We start from the raw sequence: 22,767 nt of genomic DNA, 5'->3' as shown, positions 1-22,767 counted from the left end.
CATGACGGAGTCCACAATGGTGGCGAATTACCCTTTACCCCCTTTTATACAGTGCGGGACTCGTTTTGCTTTTTTACATTTTTTCTTTATTGATGTTGGAGAGAGAGGAAGGGAGAGGGAGAGAGAGAAACATGGATGAGCGAGAACGTGGACTGGCCGCTCCTGCACGCCCCCCACTGGCGATCAGACCCCCATCCTGGCATGTGCCCTGACCGGGAATAGAACTGGCGACCTCTTGGTGCCTGGGTCCAGCCTCAACCACTGAGCCACACTGGCTGGGCTCATTTCGCTAATATTTTGTTAAGATTTTTTTTTTTTCCATCTATGTTCTAAACCAAGGGTACATGGACCATTCCCCAGCACAGACCATAAAGCCTGGCCCATAAAACAAACTTGAGCAAAAGTCTGAAATTTTTAACAACAAAATTTAAGTCATACAAAACATTATCTTACTATATCGATTAAAACAGTAATAGCAGAAAAACATACCCTTAAATAACCCACTGGACAAAACGGAAGCCTCAAGGGAAATTAGTATTTTGAACTGAATAAAAATAAAAGTTCATGGGATCCAGGCAAAGCAGCATAAAGGAAAACTTAGAGCACGGAAATGCCTATATTAGGACAGAATAAAGGTCTCAGGTAATAATCTAAGCTCCCACCTTAAAGAACTAGAAAACAAAATATAAACACCAAGCCACTGAACATAAAAACCGTAGAAAAATAAAACCAGAAGTTCTTTGAAAACACCAGTGATATTAAAAACCTTCTAGTTAGCCTGACCAACACACAGGAAAGATGGCCAGTAACGGAAATGAAAGCTGGGACATCATTACAGACCCTACAGAAATTGAAAGGCCCATTTGACAACTTTCTTGAAACGGACTAATTCCTTAAAAAATACAAGTACCTGAAACTCACACGTATGTAACCCAATAGTCCTATATCTACTTACGAAATTGGATTTCAACGTTAATAAACCGTGCAACTAAGAAAATCACAGGACCAACAGTTCTACTGGGAGTTCTCCGAAACACGGAAGGAGTAACGCCTGTCCCTGGTCTGAGAGACGGCCCTAATGTGCCCTTGTTACTGCTACTCCACTCACACACAGGCAGGAAGAGAAGGGCCTTGAGAAAGCAGGCTGGCTCGTGGGGTATCCCGGGGCCCCTGCAAGGCCACCCTGTGCAGGCTGCAGGCAGCAGTCATGGCAGAGGGTGCTGACATGGGTCACACAGGGAGCTGGCCTGGGCAGGACCCCACCCTGGTCACCCAGGTGTGTGGCTGCTTATGCCCCCCCACTTGTGGAGCGAGGTTTCTGAGCTCAAAAACAAAAATCCAAGCTGTGGTTCAAATTCCACACAAAAACCTTGTTCCTAAGGGCCAGGCAGATGGAGGTTTCCTCAAGGACCCCAAAGCCTGCCACCTTCCTGCCCGCTGCCTTAGGAACTGATGGCCTCCAGTCAGCCTCTAGTGGGAAGAGGGGGAGGGGAGAACCAAGGCAGCCCTGGGGTCCTCTCTCTGGCAGCCTGGCTGAGTGCCAAGGTCGGGGCTCAGCCTGCATGTGGGCCTTCTTCTCCCAACACGTCCCCACAGAGGGGCCGAGTGCCGTTCTGTGCTCTGCGGGTGAACGTGGGGCAGCTCAGGGAGCACCTGCCCCTGAGCTCAATCCCAGCCTCTCTTCCTGTCCCCTGCCCTCCAGGAGACCACAGGCACCCTCTGCCCCACCAGGGCCCGACAGTGTCTGCAGAGGAACCAAACGCACAGAGTGCTCACGTGGGCAGACCAGATGGCTGTGAGGCCGGAGGCCCAGCAGCTCAGGGCCCGCCAGCTGCCCATCTTAACAAGAGCTCAGCTCGATTCTGCCCAGAAACCGGCGGGGCTCTTTGCGCCCCACCCTCTCGGCCAGTCCTTCGAGCTGCTCTCCTGGCCAGTCCGTGGGCTCCTGCCCTTTGCTGGATGGTCATCCACGCCGAGCTCACCTGACTGGGCAGCTCCCTGCACCAAGGCCTCAGGGTCAGGGGAAGAGGCCAATGCAGACACTGGGGGGCGGAGGGATGGGGTCCTGGGTCAGGAGTTTAAGAATGTGAAAGCTGATGGCTCTGAGCTCGGAGGCCCTTTGGCTGCCAGCCTCTGTGACGATGTCTGAGGGGGCTGGGGGGACTCCTCTGCAGCAGTCCCGGTCTCCACCAGGCGCGGCCAGGCCATCAGCTCCATGCCAGCAAACAAGGAGTTGTGGCTGCCGCCGGCCTCTGGGCTCCACAGGCAGCCGCTGGGGCCTGGGCCGAACTCTGGCCCTCCATTTGGAGTGTCCGTGCCCACCAGGCCCTGTTCAGATCTGGTCTCCTGCTCTCCGGGACCCGCCGGTCTGGTCCCAGCCTCCCCGGTGTCCCCAAGGACTGAGAGGGGGGACCTGTCCAGGGCCAGAGGGGCTGTAGGGCCCGTGGGTGACAGGGCTGAGCTCAGAGGCTGGAGAAATGCCTGGCCCCTGGCCAACGGCACGGCATCCGTCAGCAGGTCAGACGGGCCCAGGTGGGCGGCGGCGGGGCTGGGCTCCGCCAGGGGCCTCCGGGCAGAGGGACGCTGTCGGCAGGAGGCTTCGAGATGCCTTAGGATCTGACCGCGGGAGAAGGGAACTGATGAGGGTCCCCACGCTCCTGGGGAGTCAGGAGGGCGCCCCTCTCTCCAGGGCCCTCTGCAAGGCCGCTGTCTGCAGCAGGGCCAGCTCTGGGCCCTCTCACAGGTGGTCTCACTGTCACCCACCCACTGGAGGGCTGCTGCTGGCCTTGAGCTGCCTAAGCACCAGGCCACACACGTGCCACAGACACCTGTGCCCGCCCTCTGCTGCCATGTGAACAGCTGCCCTGCCGGCGGACTTGGGACGAGCTGGCACAGGCAGGAGCCGCGGAGGGGACACTGCCTTCAACCGCTGCTCAGAACCCGCGGCGACCCCGCCCGACCACCTGCGCCCCCTGCGTCGCAGCCCCACTGATGCTCTGATGACAATGTGGGGACAGGTGTCGAAGGATCTGAACTTTCAGTGCCCGCCGAGGAAATGGGAGGAAGTTGAGGGACGCCAACAGGCCACGGAGCTGGGGGCCCGGACGGGGAGGCCGAGAGCCCAGGCAGCCTAGGCACAGGGCAGCAGTAGCGGGAAGGGGCTCAGCTGTCTGGGCCGGTTTCTGCCCTCGGCAACTGCGTACCAGGGAGACGTGCACAGACCCGTGGACTGTTGCGCGAGTAGAGAGCAACGGGATAGCTCCATCTGAGCAGTCAAGGGGGGTTTCCTACAGGATGCTGCTGGGCAGGAAGGTGGGTGAGCTTGGGCAGGGCGGGCAGGACCAGGAAGAGGCCAGCCAGCCTGGAACGCCCGAGCACGCTCAAGGCGAGGCCCAGCTGATGGTCTAGGGCACAGCCTGCCCAGGGCAGCAAAGGGCAGGACGAGAAGGGCGTGTCTGGAAAAGGCCAGTGGGATGGGGTGTCCCTGCGCCCACTCCTCTGGGGCCCGGCTGCCCACCTTGGTGGCCTTGTTGGTCACAGGTCCGGAGCTGCCCGCACTGAGCTCCTGCAGGCGCGGCCGGGCCAGGAGCAGGACGTGCTCGGGGGGCAGCAGGTCTGTGCAGCCCAGGGAGGCAATGGCGCCCAGGGTTCTCTGGTGGGGGGGGGGGTGTCAGCAGACTCCACCCCAGAAGGCCCAAGGCCCCAGGATCTCCTGGGCATCCCCACTGGACCCCATGCTCACCCCCTCCGACCCGCCCCCCAGGGCAGACCCCAGGGAGACCACTGCCCCCCACGCCAGCTGCCCTCACCATCTGCACGTGCTCGCTGGTCCCGCCCAGGTGTCGGACCAGCAGCTCCAGCACCACCTCACAGTTGAGCCGCCCACACCTGCCGGGAGGGGCACCTGGGCAGGTCAGGCAGTCAGGCCTTTCCCTCCGTGGGTGGGGGTGGGGAGGAGGGGGGGAGGGGAGGGGAGGGGTGTCGAGGGCTCACTCTCTGACGAAACTCTGTGCCTCCTCTTGGCTCAGGAAGGCGCGTGGCCCCTGTGCCACCCTCTGGACCAGGCTCTGCTCCTGCTGGCAGCTGCTCAGGGTCAAGGCCTCGACCCTGTCGGGGGCACAGCGGTCAGGGGGAAGGGATCCTGGGGTAGGGCATGGAGGGGCCAAGGTGCTTGCTCACCTCTCGGCCAGGTCGCTGGGTGCCCGGCTGGCCCCCGAGGGGCTGTCACTGCCCGACCGACTGCCCGAGCCCGAGGCCTTGCTCTGGCCGTTCTCCTGGGAAGAACTGGGGGAGCTGGAGCCACTGTCCTGCTCGTCCCAGCCCCCGCCGGCCTGGCCAGGCTGGTGTCTCATGGCTGGAAGAAATGGTGGGCGTGGGTGAGACCCTGGGTCTCGGACTGGCCTCACCCCCCAGCCCAGAGACACCAAGACGGGGGACCTGGGAGGAACCAGGGGAGGGGCTGGGTCCCAAGATGTGGACAGATGTGGACAGAAACAGCAGCATGAGGCGCCAGGAGTCTGGTGGAGACAGCGGCACGGACACGCCTGCCCGGGATCCAGGTCAGGGACACTGTGGCACCCAGCACCAGAGGCTCTCAGAGCTTGGTGACACCCTCGTCACTCAGTGACACCGGACCCCTCCCCGTCTCGCAGCACCGTCCTCTGATCAGCCTGTGCCTCTGCCCGCCAACTGCCCCCAGGACGCCCGCGCCATGGAGGCCAGCGTTCGCGAGGGCCCGGCCAGGCAGGGCCACCGAACGCGCTGGGTGAATGGGCGGGGGCTGGGGCTCCCGGCCCCGCTCACGCCCGGCCTGTAGGAGCGGGACCGTGGGCGGGCTCCCCTCTGGAGCAGCTGGCCAAGAGGCAGCACAGCGAGCCAGCGCCGGGCTGTGTGAGGCCAGGGAAACGCGCAGCCCGGGTGGCAGCTCCCGCGGGCGTCCAGGTGGGTGAGTGCCCTCGTCCTGTCTCCTCTCCTGGAGCCGGAGCCTGGCTCTCGCTGGCCTGGCCTGGGCCCCGCCCGCCCCGCAGGCACCGGGAAGGCCCTGTGGGAAGGAGAGCAGGTCCCCAGGGAGGGTCCCCCGACACCTCGGGTGCCCAGGATGGCTCCAGGGAGCAGGCTCCCAGGAGTGCGGTGGCCATGGCTGGCTGCAGGTGTCACAGCAGGCTGGTAGGTGTCCCCCTGCAGCAGGGACCCCTGGGCGGCGGGGCCCTCGGGCCCAGGGCGCACGGCATTGGCCACCACCTCCGCAGCCTTCTGGATGGTGGAGAGGAAGGCTTCACCCGCACAGCCTGCATGAGAGGGACAGGGAGATGGCCCTCAATGTCCTCCCAGGATGGGGGCCTACGGCTGCTCCCTGCTTAGGGCTCCGGGCTCAGGGTTCGAGCTGCAATTACAGAGCAGAGGCCACGTGGCGGGAACCCGGGCCCTTGCAGAAGCTTCTTCAGTATGTTCGCGGTGGGACAGAGCTGACGCCCACTTTGGAGCAGAGGCCTTAGGAGGTGTCTAGAGAACTCCACCTCCATGGTTACCCAAAGAGGCTGGCGGCCAGCAGGCGGCAGGGGGCTCTCCGAGTGAGCGCCCTCTGGTGGTGAACCTCCATCAGCCCCAAAGAAAGAGACAGCCCTCGGGGAGGCCGGCCCACCCTAGGGATTGGTGCTTCGGAAGGGCCTGGGGTGGGCAGAGCCGGGACCACGATGGGCAGCACGACCACGGGACGTGGCCCCGGACCCACGAGAGGTTACGTGGCCCTGCTGTGGGCCTCACGGGCACCCGGAGGACTGCACTGGTGTGTCCCTTTGTCTCACCAGCCGTCCGCACCAAGGGCCCACGCGGCACTCACCTGTGTGGCCTCGCTCCTTGCTGTAGCCGAAGCCCTGCAGGGCGCTCTGGGGCTTGGACTGGGAGCCCATGCCTGCGGGAGGAGCCGAGTCACCCGGGGAAAAGGCCCCGACGCCCCTGCCCGGGGAGAGCCCTGTGACTGGCTGGACAGGTGGCATACCTGCTGGTGGCAGGGCCCTGGGAGGCTGGGAGGGAGGCGGTGGGGACAAGGTGTCTGAGAACAAGGTGCTCCCCAAGTCCTAGACAGGAGGTGAAGGCGCTCAGTGTGGCCCCACATCCGACTGCGCCCCCCACCTCTGAGGGCCAAACACAGGCTCTGGTCCCACAGCAGGAGTGCAGCTGGGGTCCCAGGGCTGAAGTGGGTCCTGGACTCACCTGGGCAGCTGCCCGCACTTTCTGGTACAAGCTGGTCCCATGGAGTGGATCCGGGGGCCCTGTGAACGCTGCAGGGCGGGGCGCAGGCTGAGGGGGTGCTGCTCCCAGATCAATGCTGCAGCTCTTCCCCCAGGGCCAGCCCTGCCCTCCCCACTCCCCCCCGGGTGAGCTTTCTGAAACACAGGGCCGACCTTCAATCCCACGTGACATCACTTCCAGGTCAAAGACCCCTCGGCACCCCCAAGCCTGGGGTGACCCCACTTCCCAGAGCCTCTCTGCTCGTTGGACAAAGCCCAGGGAGCCCCAACCCCCTCCTCCAGGGCCACCGCTCATGCCACTGCACAGAAATGTGCCACCGCAGCCCCTCGGCCCCTTACCTGAGCCCAAGGCACCCAGGCTCCGGACATCACCATGGTGACTCCCACCCCACTGCGGCCTGGCCCGAGTCCCTCATCGGCCACCTAACTGCCTCCCTCAACCCACTCTCCATCCAGAAGTGACAGGAACCTTTCAGAGGTTCCCAGGGACTTCAGGGTAAAACCCAGGTTCCTGCCCTGGCCAGTGTGCTCAATGGTTAGAGCGTCGACCCACACACTAAAGGGTCGAGGGTGCGATTCCTGGTCAAGGACACGTACCTGGGTTGCAGGTTAGATCCCCGGCCCTGGTCAGGGTTGTGCGGGAAGCAACAAATCCGATGTTTTTCTCTCTCCCCCTCCCTCCCTTCTACTCTGTCTAAAAATCAATGGAAAAAATATCCTCAGGTGAGGATTAACAAACTAACAAAAACCCAAGTTCCTTACCAGGGCCCGAAAGGCCCACTGGGCCCCGCCCCAGCCCGGAGTGCCAGGCTCCCGCCCAGAGAGCTCCAGGGCCACCTCGGGGCCTTGGCAGGTGCAGGCGCCTGGCTGGGCCGCATCCTTTCGGGCTCAGCGGGGTGTGGGAGCAGGGCCTCCCTGTTTCCTTGCCGCCAACACACCTCACTCCCCGCCCTTTGGGGTGGGCTTCACCCTGCCATCCCTTGGTGAGCAGGCAGCAGCCCGTCCGCCACCGGGGCTGGGCCAGAAGCTGAACCAGCAAGTGGACGGCAGGCTGCTCCAGCGTGGCCCCCGCCTTCCCCACAGGCCCAAGGCCTGAGCTTCGGAGGGTCCACTGCCCGGCACCAGACGCGGCCCTCCTGTGTGTGAGCACGGACATCCTCTGAACACCCTCCCACCACAGCTCTGCTGTGTCCCTGTCCCTGATGGGGCCGTGCTCAGAGCACACGGCCCCAGGTGACCACTGGAGAGACTGGAGCCCACGTAGAGCTGTGGCAGCTGAGGGTCTCCTACAAATGCATGGCAGCCAAGAGCCACTCAGCTTCTGGGTGCTGCCCTCTGGGGCGGCCTGGGCAAGGGTGGTTCTTGCCTGAGGGTCAGGCCCTTCCAAAGATTCATTTAGGCCGAATGAGCGGGTCTGGGGATGATGTGCCCCCAAGACTGACCTGAGCCAGGACTCCCACCCCACCAAGTGGAAGATCTCAGGCCACGTGCCCACAAGTTCTCCTTAGGGAGACAATCAATAACCCCTGGCCTGGGGGTGAGGGATGGGACTCCACCCAGACCCACCTGGCGCCTGGGTGACAGGCCAGGCCCCTCCTCCTACAGTCCTTCTGAGAGAAGGCTTACTGTGCTCCCTCTGCCTGGGGCCTGGGGACCTGCCCTGCGGAGGAGAGCCCATGGCAGGGGAGGGGCCTGCACCAGCCGGGCACCTGCTGTGTGCCTGCGGGCACTGGGACAGACCAGCAGGAAAGGGCCAGCCTCCGAGGCCTGGCAGGGCACACACCGAAACAGTCGTTAGCACCAGCGTAGTGAGTGTGGCAGACTGTGGAGGACACTGGAGGAGCTGAAACTCAGAGAAGGGACATGGCTTGGGGACACCGGCGAAGAGGGCCCCACAAATGGGGAGGCAGATGCTGGTGGCACGAGGCCCAGAGTGGGAGCAAGGGTGAGGGAGGGCCGAGAGGTGGGGCTGCAGCCGGGGGCCCTGCCTCGCCCTCGGGGCTGCGGGGCCAGTACCTGCGGCTTCCTGGATGAAGGCGGGGTTGCCCTTCAGGCTGAGCAGGAAGGAAGAGGAGCCGTGACCACACAGGTGGAGCATGATCTTCAGCACCTGAGGGGACCGTCGCAGGGGGCAGGGCTCACTCAGAGGGCACCCCCAGCTCATCCCTCCCCTCCTGCCTTACCACCCATGGGTGTGAGCTCAGGCCCTGACCTGACCCTGGAGGGTCTGCTGGGGCCACTCACAGCCTTACCTTGAGCTTCACGCGGCCAGAGCCACTGTGTAGACGGTTCAGAAGGTACTCCAGGAGGCACTGGCTGCTGCCCAGGGACTCGTGAGAGATTTCTAGGAGGCACTTGGGTTAGGAAAGGAGCACGCTGACCCCAGGCCCCACTGTCACGAAACCTCTCCATGTGTCCTCCCTGCAGGCACCAACCCAGACCCTGCTTTCAGGAGCAAAGGACTTCGAGGGCATCCTGGACCCCGTGTCATCAGTAATGTGGCTTCCAGGCCCCTCCCACACCCAGTTACTCTGACTCTAAGAGCCACGGACCCTTAGGACAGAAGCCCAGGGACCCTGCATGGGGACACAGGAAGGATACTGGTGATCTCCTCAAACAGGTAGCCCGGACACGGCACGTCATCGTCCGACGTTCCCTTCAGCAGAATCGGAAGCTGAAAGGCAGCGAGAGCCCTGCCCCTGAGTGGCCGTTCCATACAGGGATGAGCCCACAGCCACCAAAGGGCCAGCCATCCCTGAGGGGCTGTCAGAGTCCTCCCTCTTGGGGTTCCTGGGGCACCAGTTTCCACGCATCTCGTTGTTGGCACACTGCCTGGTGAGGGACCCAGAGCGGGCAGCAACGGTCCCACCAGCTACAGGGACCTGGCAGGAGCCTCCCTTTCTGCAAAGCCATGGTGATGTGCCACGCTGCTTGGCCAGGAAGTGACACCGCCCCCAGACCTCTGCGCCAGCAGACGGGCAAGACAACGTCAAGGCGCCTTTAACCTACCTACCAACCGGCAGAAACAAAAAAGCAGGGGTGAGCCCCTTCCCCACGAAGGGAGCTGGGAATGGCCCAGCCTTCCGGAGCACAGATGGACCCCGTGACATAACCCCTCGGCCTGACCCACCCACAGCTCGACTTCTGGGGGCAGACCCCGCGGAAACAAGCCGCCGGGAAGACAGCTGCCTGTGCCGGGTCTGCGTTTTTTCGGTAGCACCACGCGGACTCCCTCGTGTGGGAACGGAAGCCAGGACTCCCGTTCCCAAATGGGCCCGAGGACCGCGCCGGCCCCCGACCAGTTTGAACGGCAGCTGTCCAGCGTCAGCACACGTGCCGGACTGTCACGCCAGCTGTGTGCACACGCCACTGACACCAGGGGGCGGAGGAGCAGGGTCCGGAGGGTAGCGGGGGCCCGGCGGGGACGCAGAGCCCGGGAGGCGCCGGGCGCGGTGACCCCGGCCAGCCCGACAGGGACCCGGGAGGCGGATGGCCGCGGCCCGGGGCGAGCCGGAGGCGGCAGCGCGCAGCAGGTCGGGCCGCCTGCACTCACCCAGTGCAGGAAGCTCAGACGGTCTCGCAGCAGCGGCGTGGCCGCCATGATGCAGGTCACCTTTTGACCCCACCCTGTTTCCGTCAGGCCCCGGGCCCCGCCAATCACCGCGAGGGTCTGGCCCCGCTGGCCAATCGCTCGCGTGGGGCGGGCCCTGAGGCCGACTTTGGTAAACAATTTGAGCCTGAACCAATCCGAAGTCCCAGATCAAGACAGACAGTCTACCAGCCAATTACAGGGCTCTAGAAGACCGTGGTTCCGGAAAAGCAGAGGCGAGGACTGAAGCCTGGCCAATTAGAAGGCGGAAGGAAGGTGATGGATGGAAGCATCAGCCTATCAAGGGGTTGCTCGCCGGAAAGGGACGAACCTAAGATGTCGGCGCCCTCGGGTACCGGGAAGAGTTTCTGATGTCGGGGAACGGAGCTGTGTGGGGGCGCGTGCGAAGCCGCCTCCGCTCCTTCCCCGAGTGCCTGGCGGCCTGTGGGGCCGAGGTGAGCAGCCGTCGGTCGGGGCAGTGCCTGCGGGGCGTGGTGGCGCGGGGGGCGGGGTGCTGACTGGAGGCGGGGCGGGGGTTGAGCCAGTGACCCGCCGGCCCGGGGGCGGCCACGACCCTGACCCGCGCCGCCCTGTCCCCAGGCCGCGGCCTACGGCAGGTGCGTGCAGGCGACCACGGGCCCGGGCGGCCACCTGAGGAAGGACCTCTGCGCGCAGGAGTTCGAGGCCCTGCGGAGCTGCTTCGCCGCTGCGGTAGGTGGGCGGCGCCCCAGCCCCGACCCCGCTTCCAGCCCCACTGGCCTCCCTTCCCCTCTCCTGCGCTCGGTGTTGCGCACCCGCTGGTGCTTCCGACGCTGCGCGCCGACCCTCCAGCCGCGCGACCCCGCCGCCACGGAGCCTGTGTGCTGGGCAGGGGGGAGGGGGGAGGGTGGCGCGGGCGGTGGGGGGTGTGAGTGCCCAAACCAACCCCAGCCCGGGACTCCCAGAGCCGGCGTGTCAGCAGCGCTCCGTCTGGGCGACGCTGGCGCTCGGCTTCAGCCACTGGTGCACCCGGCACATACTGGGCTGCTCGCTACCCCACTGCCCCGCACAACAGCCCCATTTCCCAGAAGTGAGAGAGAGCCCAGAGGTCACACATGCTGAGGTTGTCCTCGTAACACGGTTAGGAGAGGAGCCTGTTCCTTCTCTTGGTTCTGGGCCGGGGCTGCCTCCAGCCCTTCAACAGCGAGCCCCTTCTGCTTCTGAGCCGCAACATTTCCTGGTCCCCGGCGGATCAGATGCTAGGTCGGTGGGAATCGTCCCGCCCTGTAGGCATGTAAAGAATTAGTGGCATGTTTACACGGTTTCATGAAGGGCTGGAGGAATGGGGTTGGAGCAGCTGTCACTGGGGAAACTCCAGGGAATTCCAGACAGTATGGGGAGGGGCTGCCTGCCAAGAGGCTTTAATGACCAGATTCTTGGCTGGTGCCTCTGACTTGATGGGTCTGGGTGGGATGGGCAGCATTCAGGGAGTCCTGGCAGTGCCCTGATGTTCTAGAGTCATCCAAGCGAGTGGCTGAGAGGATGTGGATGTCCACATGTGTCCAGCTCAAGAGGACGGTTCACACACTCATTTCCTGGGGGCTCAGGGAACTCTTGGCATCTTCCTTGTGGTTACTAGGTTATTATGGCCAGGGCATACTGGCCTCATCCTGCCACCCCCTACCAGCTCTTGTCACCAACCTCAGATTCACACTGGCTGTCAAAGTTGCACTTGTTTTTTGGACTTGCTCCTGCCTCTTGGTGGCTTCCCTGCCTCACAACTTTCCCCGGGGGACAAGACAGACCCCCATGGTGGTTACCGGTTGTGAGATGGAGATCAAACACTGGTAGCTAGGCTCGGCTTTCCTCTACAGCAGCGGTTCTCAACCCCTCTGGGGGTCGAGCGACCCTTTCACAGGGGTCACCTAAGATGTAACAGTAGCAAAATTACAGTTATGAAGTAGCAACGGAAATAATTTTATTTCCACAACATGAGGAACTGTATTGAAGGGTCGCGGCATTAGGAAGGTTGAGAACCACTGCTCTGCGGCCTTTGTGCTTACTCAGGAGTTCCTGTTACAGGAGTCGGGTCATCTGTGACTTACCTTATGCTCCTGTGCCTCCACCACGTAGCGGCATTCCCGCAGGCGTGCCCTGCCCGGAGCCCTGAGCCGTCTCAGGTGCCGGCTTCCACCAGTGATCAGACTGCGCAACCTGGGGGCTTGCTTCTTTCTCAGAACAGGAAACATGCCGATGAACCCGTTTGTTCCCGTTCTGCCTGCAGTCCGAGGCTGGGCTGCACGAGGAGGCTGAGCAGCTCTATTAATTGCTGCTCCATCCTGTGAGCCTTGTTCCTGGGCAAGCGTGTCAGTGTCTGACTTCGTTGTCCTCTATAGAAAGGGCCCCTGCACAGTGCCTGATGCAGCAGGGCCTGACTTTCAGGTCTGGGGCCCCGTGCTCTGAGCAGCCGAGCCCACAGCTAGGCTTTCTGTAAGGGACTTGCTAGAAGATGGGATTTAGCGTGGTCGTTTCCCCAGGGGACGACCTGGGGCCGCATCTAACTTGGCAACAGTCCATGTACACAAAATACTTTCTATCTTCCAGGCCAAGAGGACCCTGAAGGGAGGCCATTAGGAAAGGCCGAGGGTGCAAAGCCAGGCACCTGGTACTGACGGCCCAAGGGCCATGCACCTTGAAACAACCAAAGCTCTTAGGGCCAAAAGGACTGAACCCATTGGGAGGAGCCTCGGACAGAGGGAGTGGGCTCCAGCATCGTGCACACAAGAGTGTGTGTTAGAAAGAGCTACAGGGAACCAGCAACAAAACCCACGCAGGTCACACAGGGCTCATTTCTGTGCACAGGTGTGCACGTGGGCCTCGCCTGGCCCTAAAGAACCTGAGTGTGGGCTGCCGGACATGCTGCCTCCAGATTCTCATTTTTTAAAGAATTTTCACCAATAAAATGTTATCTGAATGTCATGAAGCTCTGGACCTGACTGCCGGTTTGCAGGCCGTACCAGAGATAGAAGGCTGACAGCATGACAGAGACCTCGCCTCAGGGGCCTGGTAAAGGTGCTCGAGCTGGGTTTGGAGGGATAGAGGCTGGGGGAGGAGGAGGGAGGAGTCTGTAAAAGGCAGTGAAGACAAGGCTGAGCCTAGGGGGTGGCTTTAGGAACGCAGTAGCTTCTAGATCAGTGCTCCCCCCTCTTGTATGGGGTTGCCCACGCCCTTCCATAGCCTCCAAGGGAGTCAGAGCCAAGCCTTCCTGACCTCTCTGGTCCCACAGCCCTGTCCCGAGAACACACACAAAGGGGTTCCCCAGTGCCAAGTCTGCTGATTGCACAGCTCATGAGCGCCACCTGCTGGGCATATGGGGCTGCTCCAAGAGGTCACACTGTCCTTGGGCTCCACCTGCCCTGGCATCCCTGAGCCCCGAACCAAGGCCTGTGCTTCTGTTTCCTCTGAAAACTCTACTTCAGAATTAGCCCAACTTAACCCAAGTGGTGAAACCCCCAGTGATCATCTCTCAGTCCCTGGGCGGCTTTTGAGATGCTGCTGGCACTGTTCAAGAGCTGGGGTTGCTGGAGTCACATTTCACAGCAACCGCTGGAGTTCAGGACCAGAAACTGGTGGCATGACCACCCCCAGGGGGCTGGAGGGAGGGGTGGGCCAGGAAACGGCCTCTGGCCTCTGCCTGGACCTTACAGCTCACACCCAGCCTGAAGCAGGGACTTCTCTCCCCAACCCTCCCCCTCCGCTCTGACCTTTGACAGCTTCCAGCACCTCCACTGGGCACACCTGTTCCAGGCCCCACCCAGAACTGTCCCACCAGGTGCTCCCTCCATGTCATACCCAGGGCCGCTGCAGGCTTGCTCTGCTGACCAGCCAGGCACACCCCGAACACCAGCCTCTGCTCCTGGGGCCTCCCGAGATGTCCAGAGGCCCTTCCCCTGGCAGGAGCAGTGCCCGGCACCCGTGCCTCGGCCCACACCCAGGTCCGGGAGGGGTCAGCGAGGTCTCCAGAACCCACTCCTTTTATTACTCGTTTCTCGTTGGCAGGCTGCCTGGTACACAGGAATGCAATAAAAAGTAAAAACGATGTGTGAGGCCCCCAGACCCCAGACAGCTCTCCACAGGGTTTGGAGCTGGAGCACCCCAGTCCCCAGCTGGGGAGCCAGGTGCACACGCCGGACAAAGCGGTGAAGGCCCTGGGCTCTCGGGGCAGCTGCCACACCTGCCAGTGGCTCCAAGGGCCAGAGGGCACCATCGGCTTCTCTGCTCCGTGAAAACCACACAACACAGCACCATAAAAGCTGACATGAACGGGCTCCAGTGAGAACAGCCAGACTGCAGGCCCCTGAGAAACCGCAGACAAGCCGCTGCTGTGTGCCAAGGCCCCTTCCCTCATCCTGCTCACCGGCCCCGAGCCTGGCACGGCTGATGAGCTCTGGGCAGCTCTACCCACAGGGTCTCGGGTACAGGTCTGGCCGCTGGCCAGTCCCTGCATGGCCCCCAAGATGGCTGTTGTGCAGAGCTCCACCCCGTCTTCCTTTAGGTAACTCCACCCACTTCACTACCCAGACTGGAGTGCAGTGCAGTTTTTGTTTTGTTTTTAATCCTCACCCGAGGATATTCTTCCACTGACTTCTAGATAGAGTGGGGTGGGAGTGAGAAACATCACTGAGAGAGAGAGACACATCGATTGGTTGCCTCCCACATGCACCCCGATGGGTGAGGGATTGAACCAGGTACGTGCCCTTAACTGGTAATCGAACCCACAACCCTTCAGTCTGTAGGCCAGCACTCTTAAACACTGATCCAAAGTGGCCAGGGCTTGAGTGGTGTTTTTTAATTTTTTAAATCTGACGATGACTTGGGAAACCAAGGACACGTGGAGCAGAGCCATGTGGTGGGCAGGGTGTGCACGCAGGCTGCCCTCTGACCCCAGGATGGAGTCGCCATCCCACCCTAGGCCCCTCAGACCAGAAGCAGTGTTCAAGGTCAAGGCAGAACGTTTATTAAGATTTTCTACAACACTCAACATGAGACAGGTCAAGTTCAGATAGACGAGGTCTGTGGCCAGGGCTGGTCCCGGCAGCCTGTGCTGGAGCACACTGGGCACGGGACCCTGTCTCAGAACACAGAGTGGTGGTCCCAAGGAGTCCAGCAGGTGGCCACAGTGAGGTAAGATCTGTGTCCATGATGGCAGAGCCCACTCGGGAAGGCCGCACAGTGAGACGGAGCTCTGAGACGCCGCCCTGGACCGTGACATCCAGAACGCGGCGCCCACTGTGCTCCAGGGTCGGTGGTGGCCCAGCCACGGCCGGGTGAGACCAACTGACCAGGAAGGGGGCAGCCACTTGCCGGTGCTCAGGCCTCCTCCAGGGCCCCAGGCGCCTGTTGGATCTGGCGGCTGTGGACCACCCGCAGAGCGCCCCCAGCGGCCTGGCGAAGCTGGGTGTCCAGGGCGCTGCGGAGGTCGTTGACCTGCACGTCGGACAGGGGGTTGAAGCTGATGATGAACCCCTCATTGGGGGCCGGCCTCCCATCTGCGTGAGCCACGTCCCGCCGTTTCCTCCTGAGGTCGGCACCAACCTGAACTTTCAGGTCTCGGTTCGGTTTGGCATTGTCTGGCTTCTGAGCCCCAGGCATGGCCTGTTTGGGCCCAAGCTCAGGGTCTGGCCTCTGCCCAGGCTCTCGGATGGCAGTGTCCTCCCCGGGAGTAGGCACATGGTCCCTGCCCGCGTGGTCCCCATCAAGGGCCTCCTTTCTTGCCTCTGGGTGCCCTCCCTGAGCCCTGGCAGAGACGGCAGGCTGTTCCGGCTGATGTAGCACAGCCTGGGCCGGAGGGGCTGCTCCTCCCGACCTGCTGGACAGGCCTGCAGGCCTCTGGTCTCGGATCACCTGCTGGGGCTTCATGGGAGGGTCCCCAGCCTCTGCCCCCTCTCCTAGTGCGACTGCCACCTCCTGAACATTGGCCCCAGCGGCTGCAGCCTCCTTACGGGATTTGTTCCTCTCCTGAGAGCCTCCACCAGGAATGTCCGGACTCTGCCCAGGGAGGCCCACAGCATCATGCTTCTCTGGGCTCCCGGGTGCCCCGGCGAGGTCTGGCTCTGGGGCCTGCTCCTGCACCCCAGCCACAGGCTCAGCGCCCTTCCGGTCTCCCCTGCGCTCAGTTTGCGCTGCCCGGGGCTCGGTGCCAACACCACCTGGACGGCCTGCGGGGACTCTGCCTGGGGCCCCCTTAGCCTCCTCTAGGGAGTGCTGGCTGTGTCCCTGGGGCAGCGCTGGGGGCTGCCCCGGAGCCCTGAGCTCAGGTTCCAAAGGCTGCAGGGGTGCATGCGTCACGGTCCCCCCATCCTGGGCCTGCTCCTTACTCCTGGGTGCGGCCACCCCAGGCTCGGGCTGCACATCCACTGCAAGTGAAGAGATCGGTTTAGCCACATAAACGAGCAGAAGCCACTGACGCCAAGACTGAACCAACTTGGCAGCAATTAAGAAACAGGCATTGCCACAGAAAGGTGCCAGCAGGACTCGGGCCTCAGCCACCAGAGGCACGGACGTGCCTCCAGCTTCAAGCAACAGCCCTGCCCCAGCCTGGGCCCCGCCCTCTCCCTCCTGGCCCCGCCCCGGGCCGCCCACTTGCCTTCCTCGCCGTCCTGCCTCTGCTGGTGGATCTCCTTGTGCTGCTCCTCGATCACTGCCAGCAGCTTCTCCTGCTGGTCCAGGAGGCGCTTTTGCTGCACCTGCTGCTCCTTGATCACCTGCAGCAGGACGGCGTGGTCCAGCCTCTCCACCCTGCCGGCTTCTGGGGGTCAGAAAACGCCGTCAGAACCTGCGCTGGACCAGGACCCTGCCTGCGATGCCCTGCAGGCTCTTCTTGTTCCCGGCTGGTCAGTGAGGAGTTAGGGGCGGGGGAGGGGCTGCCCGGGGCCACTCCCAGAGGCACAGACTCGGCCTCTGCAGCAGTGGCAGTGTCTGTTCTAACTGCCCTCACACTGCGTGGCTTAGAACCCCCTGCTCCTGCAGCGTCCCAGGTACCCTAACTTGCTCACGGGGTACCTGCCAGGGTGGCACCCATGTGATCTGGGCTGGGTGACTTAAGCTAGAAACTTCTGAAGAAGAACACTGGCACCTAGAGAACGTTTCCTCCCAGGTGAGGACAAAAAACAAATACAAGTGTCTGGCTCTCCAGCTGGGACCTCCACGGGACAAGACCACCACCAACGCACAGGGTGTCCCCACACTGCTCCTGGCCCCGCCTGCAGGACAGGCTGCAGGCCCCACAGAGAAGGAGCCTGGCGAGGGAGGGCAGGCCAGGGCAGCAGGTGTGGCCCCACCCAGAACGGGGCCTGGGGCCGAGACCTGCACCCGCAGCAACCTCGATGGGTGGAAGGGGAGACCGTGTCCCCCAGCACTCCAGCACAGGGCGAGCTGCTCACTGCGGGCAGCCATGTGTAGCACCCTCACAACACTGTCCCTGCAGGACGACACTGTCCGTGCAGGACGCCACGAAGATGTGTGAAGAGCAGGGCTGGCAGGTGTGTGCGCTCACACCGGAAGGAAGGAGCACGTTTAGTGATGAGAGCCACAGCCCAGCAATGGCCCTGCCTGCCAGGCACACACACATACGTGCTGGCCTGTCCTCCCAGTAGTGACCTGTGACCTGCCAGAGCAGTGTGGGGCTGGCCTCTCTCAGGGACTGCATTCCCGCTGGAGGCCAGTGCCAGATGCGCAGGCAGCGGGCCTGTGAAGAACACACCAAGGCCGACCACAGGTGGGACAGGGCCGCGTGGCGGATGGGAGGCAGGGACCCTCGGCCAGCCCACGAGCAGCAGCCCCCAGTCCCCCCAGGTACCATCTGGACATCCCGAAGTCATCAGGACATCTGCTTAAGCATGGCCACGTTCGTGGACGGGATCAGAAATCCACACACCTCCCGTAGATGAAGGAAGCACAGACCAACCAGCCACCGGGGCCTAGGCCATCCGGTCACCCTGGCACCCACGGCTAATGATTACATACAAGTAGACGGGACAAGGCTGGCCCCACATGCTGCTAACACCGCGCCCCCAGGCGGGTTCTAAAGGCGCCGCCCCACGGCCTCACTGGCTCCTTGGAGGACAGCCCTGCACCAACACCAGGAGTGGGGAACACACGGGACAGACATGAATGGAGTGGAGCCGACAAACTGGCCCATGGCCAGAGCCCTCGTGCGGCCCACCAGGACCACAGGGACCAGCCTGAAGATGGGGAGAGCCGCCCGATGTTGACGTGCAGAACGTGTTAGTATCAAGCCATGCACCCCGCAGAAGTTACCCGCGACCCCCATTCCTCCTAGGTGGGCCTTAGGCAACCGGCACTTCCAGACTGTCTTCTTGTGACTGTGGGGCCACCCAGGCTAAGGGGGGCCGGGCCGAGGGCTGTGGCCAGGGGGTGGCCATGTGCGCGGCCGCTGGGCTCTGCCACTCCTGCTCCAGGCCAGGCCTGTCCCTGCATCTCTGGCCTCCACACGCACCTTTCGCTGTGACACATGCCTCCTGATTCCTACCTGCTACTATCTTTTTTATTTCAGCTGCTCATCCCGTTGAGGCATAGGAAGAAAGGCAGAGCAGGAAGCCATGAAAATCCTCTTTTCAGAAAGAAACAAGTCAGAGAAGCACAGGTTTAGGTAGCAGATCCCAAGGGCTGGGCCCAGGAAACGGGACTGAACCCAGAGACGAGCAACGGGGGGTGTTCCCAAAGGAGCCGCTCAGTCGGGTCCCCAAAGCCCCTCCAGGAGCAGCTTGGGGACAGCGAGGCACATCTCAGGGCCCTGCCTGGGGTGGCTGCACCTGGACCCCCAGCACAGGGAGCACGGCGGGGGGGGGGGGGCGGCTGCACCTGGACCCCAGCACAGGGAGCACGGGGGAGGGGCGGCTGCACCTGGACCCCAGCACAGGGAGCACGGGGGAGGGGCAGCTACACCTGGACCCCAGCACAGGGAGCACGGCGGGGGGGGGGGGGGGGGGACTCAACAGTGCCTGGGCTCGCCTGGGCGAGGTCACCAGAGTCATCAGGACCAGCCATCAGGCAGCCAACGGCGAGAATCGTCCACACTGGGCAGAGTCTGGGGGTGGCCACAGCAAGTCTCACTTGCTGGAGAGAAAGGGCCAGAGGAGCTTGCGTTTCGGACAGGTGATGGGTCTTCACTGCGGGTGACACCAGTGTCCCCTCGGCCCCCATTTAAGGGGTGTGGCAGACAAGGGCTGGGGCGCTGTGGGTGGGGGCCCTAGGACAGGCACCAGCCCTCTCCAGCTGGTCAGGAAGTCCCACCCCAAATAACGGCCTGGCGCGCTAAGGCCCGCCCTGCTGGCTGCGAGGCCACGGGGCAGTGTCATCGTCTGCCTCGAGGTGGGACAGCGGCAGCACCAGAAAGCCCTGGGACAGCAGGAGACAACGGTGGTCCTAGGGGGGTGCCGGAGAAAGAGCCGGGGGAGGGGCAGCCTGGAAAGGGCCCCAGCTACAACCCTGGCTTCTTCCCCACGCTCAGGGCCTGGAGAGAGGGGCAGACGTCCCCTGGGGCCTGGGGGATGCGGTGAGAAAGCAGAACCCTTACCTTCCAACCTGCTGCCGGCGTGGTCTCCGGCCTGGCCCTCCACAAGGTCCCCGGCCTGGCCCTCCGGGCTCCTCTGTCCTCGAGGCTCCGCCAGCTGCCTGGCCCCGGGGGCTGGCTTCCCTGCACACACAGTGAACACACAGGTTCCCAGGACACTCAGAAGAGGGGACACAAGAAGCAGGGGAGGGACAAAAGGTGGCAGATGTTCCCTAAAAACGACCCTGCACTCGCCCCTCCCTCCCGTCAGCAGTCCAGTCCACCCTGACGATCACTGGGGAGTAATGAACACGTTTAACAATCTCGCAGGCCGTGGCAGCGAGCCAGCATTCAGCACCCCGGCCAATCAACACGCACAAGCCGTCAACAGGTCCCTGTCAAGCGCTCAGGCGCCGCCCCCGTGTGCACGCAGACCAGGAGTGGCGGCACCTGACGTTCACTGGTGGGCAAGCAACTGCACGACAGATTGGACAGTAGCTGTCGGGCCACCAGACTTGGCGTCCTGCAGCGGCTGAAGGGGGCGCTACCCAAGCCCACTCCGGAGGGCCCCTCCAGACAAGCCCAGGCCCACACCCACTGGGCTTGCCTGCGGCCCCTGCAGCGTGGTCGTGGTCCGGTATCGGGACGCCTTCGGCTGGACCCCCGGCACCTGCCCCCAGGGCGCCCTGCCCCTCAGGGATCACGGCCCGGGGCCCTGGGCGCAGACCCCTGCCAACTGGTTCCTCCTCCGCAGGCTCCGCAGCTGGCTGACCATTTCCTTCTGGGGCCTTCCGGGGGTCTTCAGGGAGACCCCCCATTGCCTCCAAGTCCTGGGCCTGTCCACGTCTCTCTCGCTCTGAATCCGGCGCCCTTTGACCCTTGCCCCCAGGAGCCTTTTCATCCACCTGTTGGGACGAATGTTCTTTGCCCAATACTTCTCGGTCCTGACCTTCATCCACCACCACCCTGTCGTGAGGGACGGGGGGCTCGTGGCGGTGGGCCTCTCCCACGGGTACCGCCACACCTGGAAGGCAAGGAGGACATGTTGGGGAACAGGAGGAAGACAACGGCCCAGCCTCGCCCTGGGACGGTGAGCTGAGCTCTGGTGCCCGACGGGATGCCAAGGCCAGCACGTGCCCGCTCAGACCTGCCTGCTGAGGACCTGCTGTTCCTGGGGAACTACAAGATGGGCAGCTGCAGACCAGCGCTCTGGCCGGGGGCAGAGCAGCGTCTCACACGGAGGCGGGCAGCAGACAGGGCGTGGGCAGGGCTAAGGGGTCCCTCCCAGGGCCGCCAGCACCTGTGCACCCTCAGCCTCCCGCCCAGCCTGCTCCACCTTGTCCGGGCCGATCCAGCTGCACTTCCTCCTGCTTCTCCTTGGTGTCCTCCCTTGGGGGCACGTCCACTGGGCCCTTAATCTGGGCCTGCTCCACCTCGTCCTTCTCACGTGGCAGCTTTGGCTTATTTCGGCCATCCACGGCCACGGCCACGGCCGGATCCTGGCCTGCAAACACAGACGGCGCACTGAGCGGTGTCTGCACATGGTACCCCGCCAGTCAGCACAGAACGGGCAGGTTTCCCTGAAACGTAATCACATTTCCCAGGTGAATGGCAGAACCTAAGCAGTTATTTTTTTCCTGTGCAATCATTAGCAGCTAAGTAGCACAGAAAGCTGTCATTTTTCATGTGTATTCATAACAAAAATATGTCAAAATGAAATTTACACCTGACTGGGTGCAGAAGAGCAACACTCCACGTAACAGTGGCCATCACCACCAGGTGGCAGCACGAACCCACCATTTGCAGGGCTGGGGCTGGGGGTTGAGGTGCCTCAGGAGGAGAGGAGCTTCTGCCCTTAGAAAGTTGACTTGCAATCCTGTCAACCCCTTACTGCTGATGGTGAAAATCAGCATGAAAAGGAGACAAGAGCAGCCCACCGCCAGCGGAGCCGCACCCCTGCCTCCTGCAGCACCTCGCGCTAAACACCCTCTCCAGGGCCCAGTGTCCTCGGGAGGGCGCACGAGATGGCCCACAGAACTGGCCAAAATGGAGCCCAATCGGAAACCATCTCCATCCATTTACTTATTTATTTATTTTTATCCTCACCCGAGGACATTTTTATTTTTGCATTTATCCTCAGATAGAGCAGGAGGGAGAGAGAGAGAGAGAGAGAAACATCAATGTGAAAGGGACACATCGAGTGGCTGCCATCCACACGACCCCATCCAGGGCCGGGGACAAACTGCAACTAAAGTACGTGCCCTTAGTGGGAACCGAACCTGGGTCTCTCTGGTCCACAGGCTAATGCTCTAACTGCTGAGCCAAACCCGCCAGGGCAAAACCGTCTCAATTTATTTTATTATTATTTTTTATTTATTTACTTATTTTTTATCCTCACCCAGGGACATTTTTCCATTTTTTGTTCAGATAGAGTGGGAGGGAGGGAGGGGGGAGAGAGAGAGAGAGAGAGAGAGAAAAACATCGACGTGAAAGGGACACATCGAGTGGCTGCCACCCGCACGACCCAACCAGGGCCGGGGACAAACTGCAACCAAGGTACATGCCCTTAGTGGGAACCGAACCCAAGTTCTCTCTGGACCGCAGGCTGACACTCTAACCGCTGAGACAAACCAGCCAGGGCAAAACCATCTCCATTTAAAACAAACACTTTCTGTGTCAGGTGATCGCGGCAAAAACAGAAGAGCCACAGAGGGAAGAAAAGAAAAGAGCAGCCACTTCACCGAGGCCAGAGCCCCTCTGTCCCATCTGCAAGCGGACGACGGAAGGGCTCAGGGCCCGAGTGGGCTGTGTGGGAGCACTCATGACACTCCTGTTCAGGTGGGGTCTCGTCACCTCGCGGAGGAGAGGGACTCCGCGAGGTGATGGGACCTGCCAGCCAGGGAGGCTCCGGCAGGTGCGGGGAGAGTCAGGCCCTGCTGGCTGGACTCTGGAGTTTCACCAAGCGGCTGGCTCACAGAAGCATGTGGCCGCTGCCCGCACGGGTGAGAACGTCCTGGTCTCTGCCCATAGTGATTCTCCGAGACACCCCACGCACCAGCGAGAAGCGCCATACATCGGAGGTGTCTATCTCGGGACTGCGAGTTAAGACAGGGCCCGGAGGGGGTGGGCAAGACAGCAAAACAGAAAGGAAGTCTTCCCTCTGTCACAGGGGCAAGTCATCATTTCTCCGAAGGGAACAAAGTCAGTCCACCAGCGGTGTGAGGGACAGGCTGAGGCGGTCTGCAGGCTGGCAGTGACCAGGGCCAGTGGTCGCCCAGGGACTTCTGACTCTCAGCCACTTGTGAGGGCCGAGGGGCCCAGGGCCCCACCATGCCAGCAGCCTCCTCAGGCCTGGACTCCACACTCCAAAGCTG

The 22,767-nt window shown here is 62.4% G+C and overlaps 3 protein-coding genes across 3 annotated transcripts in view; 1 reads left to right on the top strand and 2 right to left on the bottom strand.

Moving 5' to 3' along the window:
* Nucleotides 1-293: 293 nt before the first annotated feature.
* Nucleotides 294-9,871, bottom strand: TEPSIN (TEPSIN adaptor related protein complex 4 accessory protein). Its single transcript, XM_036269869.1, has 13 exons — nt 9,805-9,871; nt 8,853-8,925; nt 8,504-8,595; nt 8,268-8,361; nt 6,214-6,281; nt 5,999-6,077; nt 5,840-5,911; nt 5,085-5,288; nt 4,180-4,354; nt 3,994-4,107; nt 3,810-3,888; nt 3,518-3,652; nt 294-2,616 (listed from the first exon to the last, which is right to left on the bottom strand). The coding sequence occupies exons 1-13, from the start codon at nt 9,850-9,852 to the stop codon at nt 2,071-2,073; spliced, it is 1,779 nt and encodes a 592-aa protein (XP_036125762.1). The 5' UTR covers nt 9,853-9,871; the 3' UTR covers nt 294-2,070.
* Nucleotides 9,872-10,193: 322 nt separating this feature from the next.
* NDUFAF8 (NADH:ubiquinone oxidoreductase complex assembly factor 8) lies at nt 10,194-12,795 on the top strand. The gene is made up of 3 exons (XM_036269071.1): nt 10,194-10,295; nt 10,441-10,551; nt 12,424-12,795. The coding sequence occupies exons 1-3, from the start codon at nt 10,212-10,214 to the stop codon at nt 12,451-12,453; spliced, it is 225 nt and encodes a 74-aa protein (XP_036124964.1). The 5' UTR covers nt 10,194-10,211; the 3' UTR covers nt 12,454-12,795.
* A 2,020-nt stretch (nt 12,796-14,815) lies between these two features.
* Nucleotides 14,816-22,767, bottom strand: part of SLC38A10 (solute carrier family 38 member 10) — a 35,338-nt gene continuing 27,386 nt past the window's right edge. The window contains exons 12-16 of the mRNA XM_036268259.1: nt 20,730-20,897; nt 20,001-20,417; nt 19,418-19,537; nt 16,466-16,627; nt 14,816-16,235 (exon numbers count right to left, since the gene is read on the bottom strand). Coding sequence (XP_036124152.1) covers nt 15,190-16,235; nt 16,466-16,627; nt 19,418-19,537; nt 20,001-20,417; nt 20,730-20,897 — 1,913 coding nt within the window. The 3' untranslated portion in view covers nt 14,816-15,189. The remainder of the gene's footprint in view (nt 16,236-16,465; nt 16,628-19,417; nt 19,538-20,000; nt 20,418-20,729; nt 20,898-22,767) is intronic.

The sequence above is a fragment of the Molossus molossus genome, unplaced genomic scaffold (genome assembly GCF_014108415.1).
Source record: "Molossus molossus isolate mMolMol1 unplaced genomic scaffold, mMolMol1.p scaffold_m16_p_19, whole genome shotgun sequence".
Lineage (NCBI taxonomy): Eukaryota > Metazoa > Chordata > Mammalia > Chiroptera > Molossidae > Molossus > Molossus molossus.
This window is presented reverse-complemented; position numbering and strand designations above follow the sequence as displayed.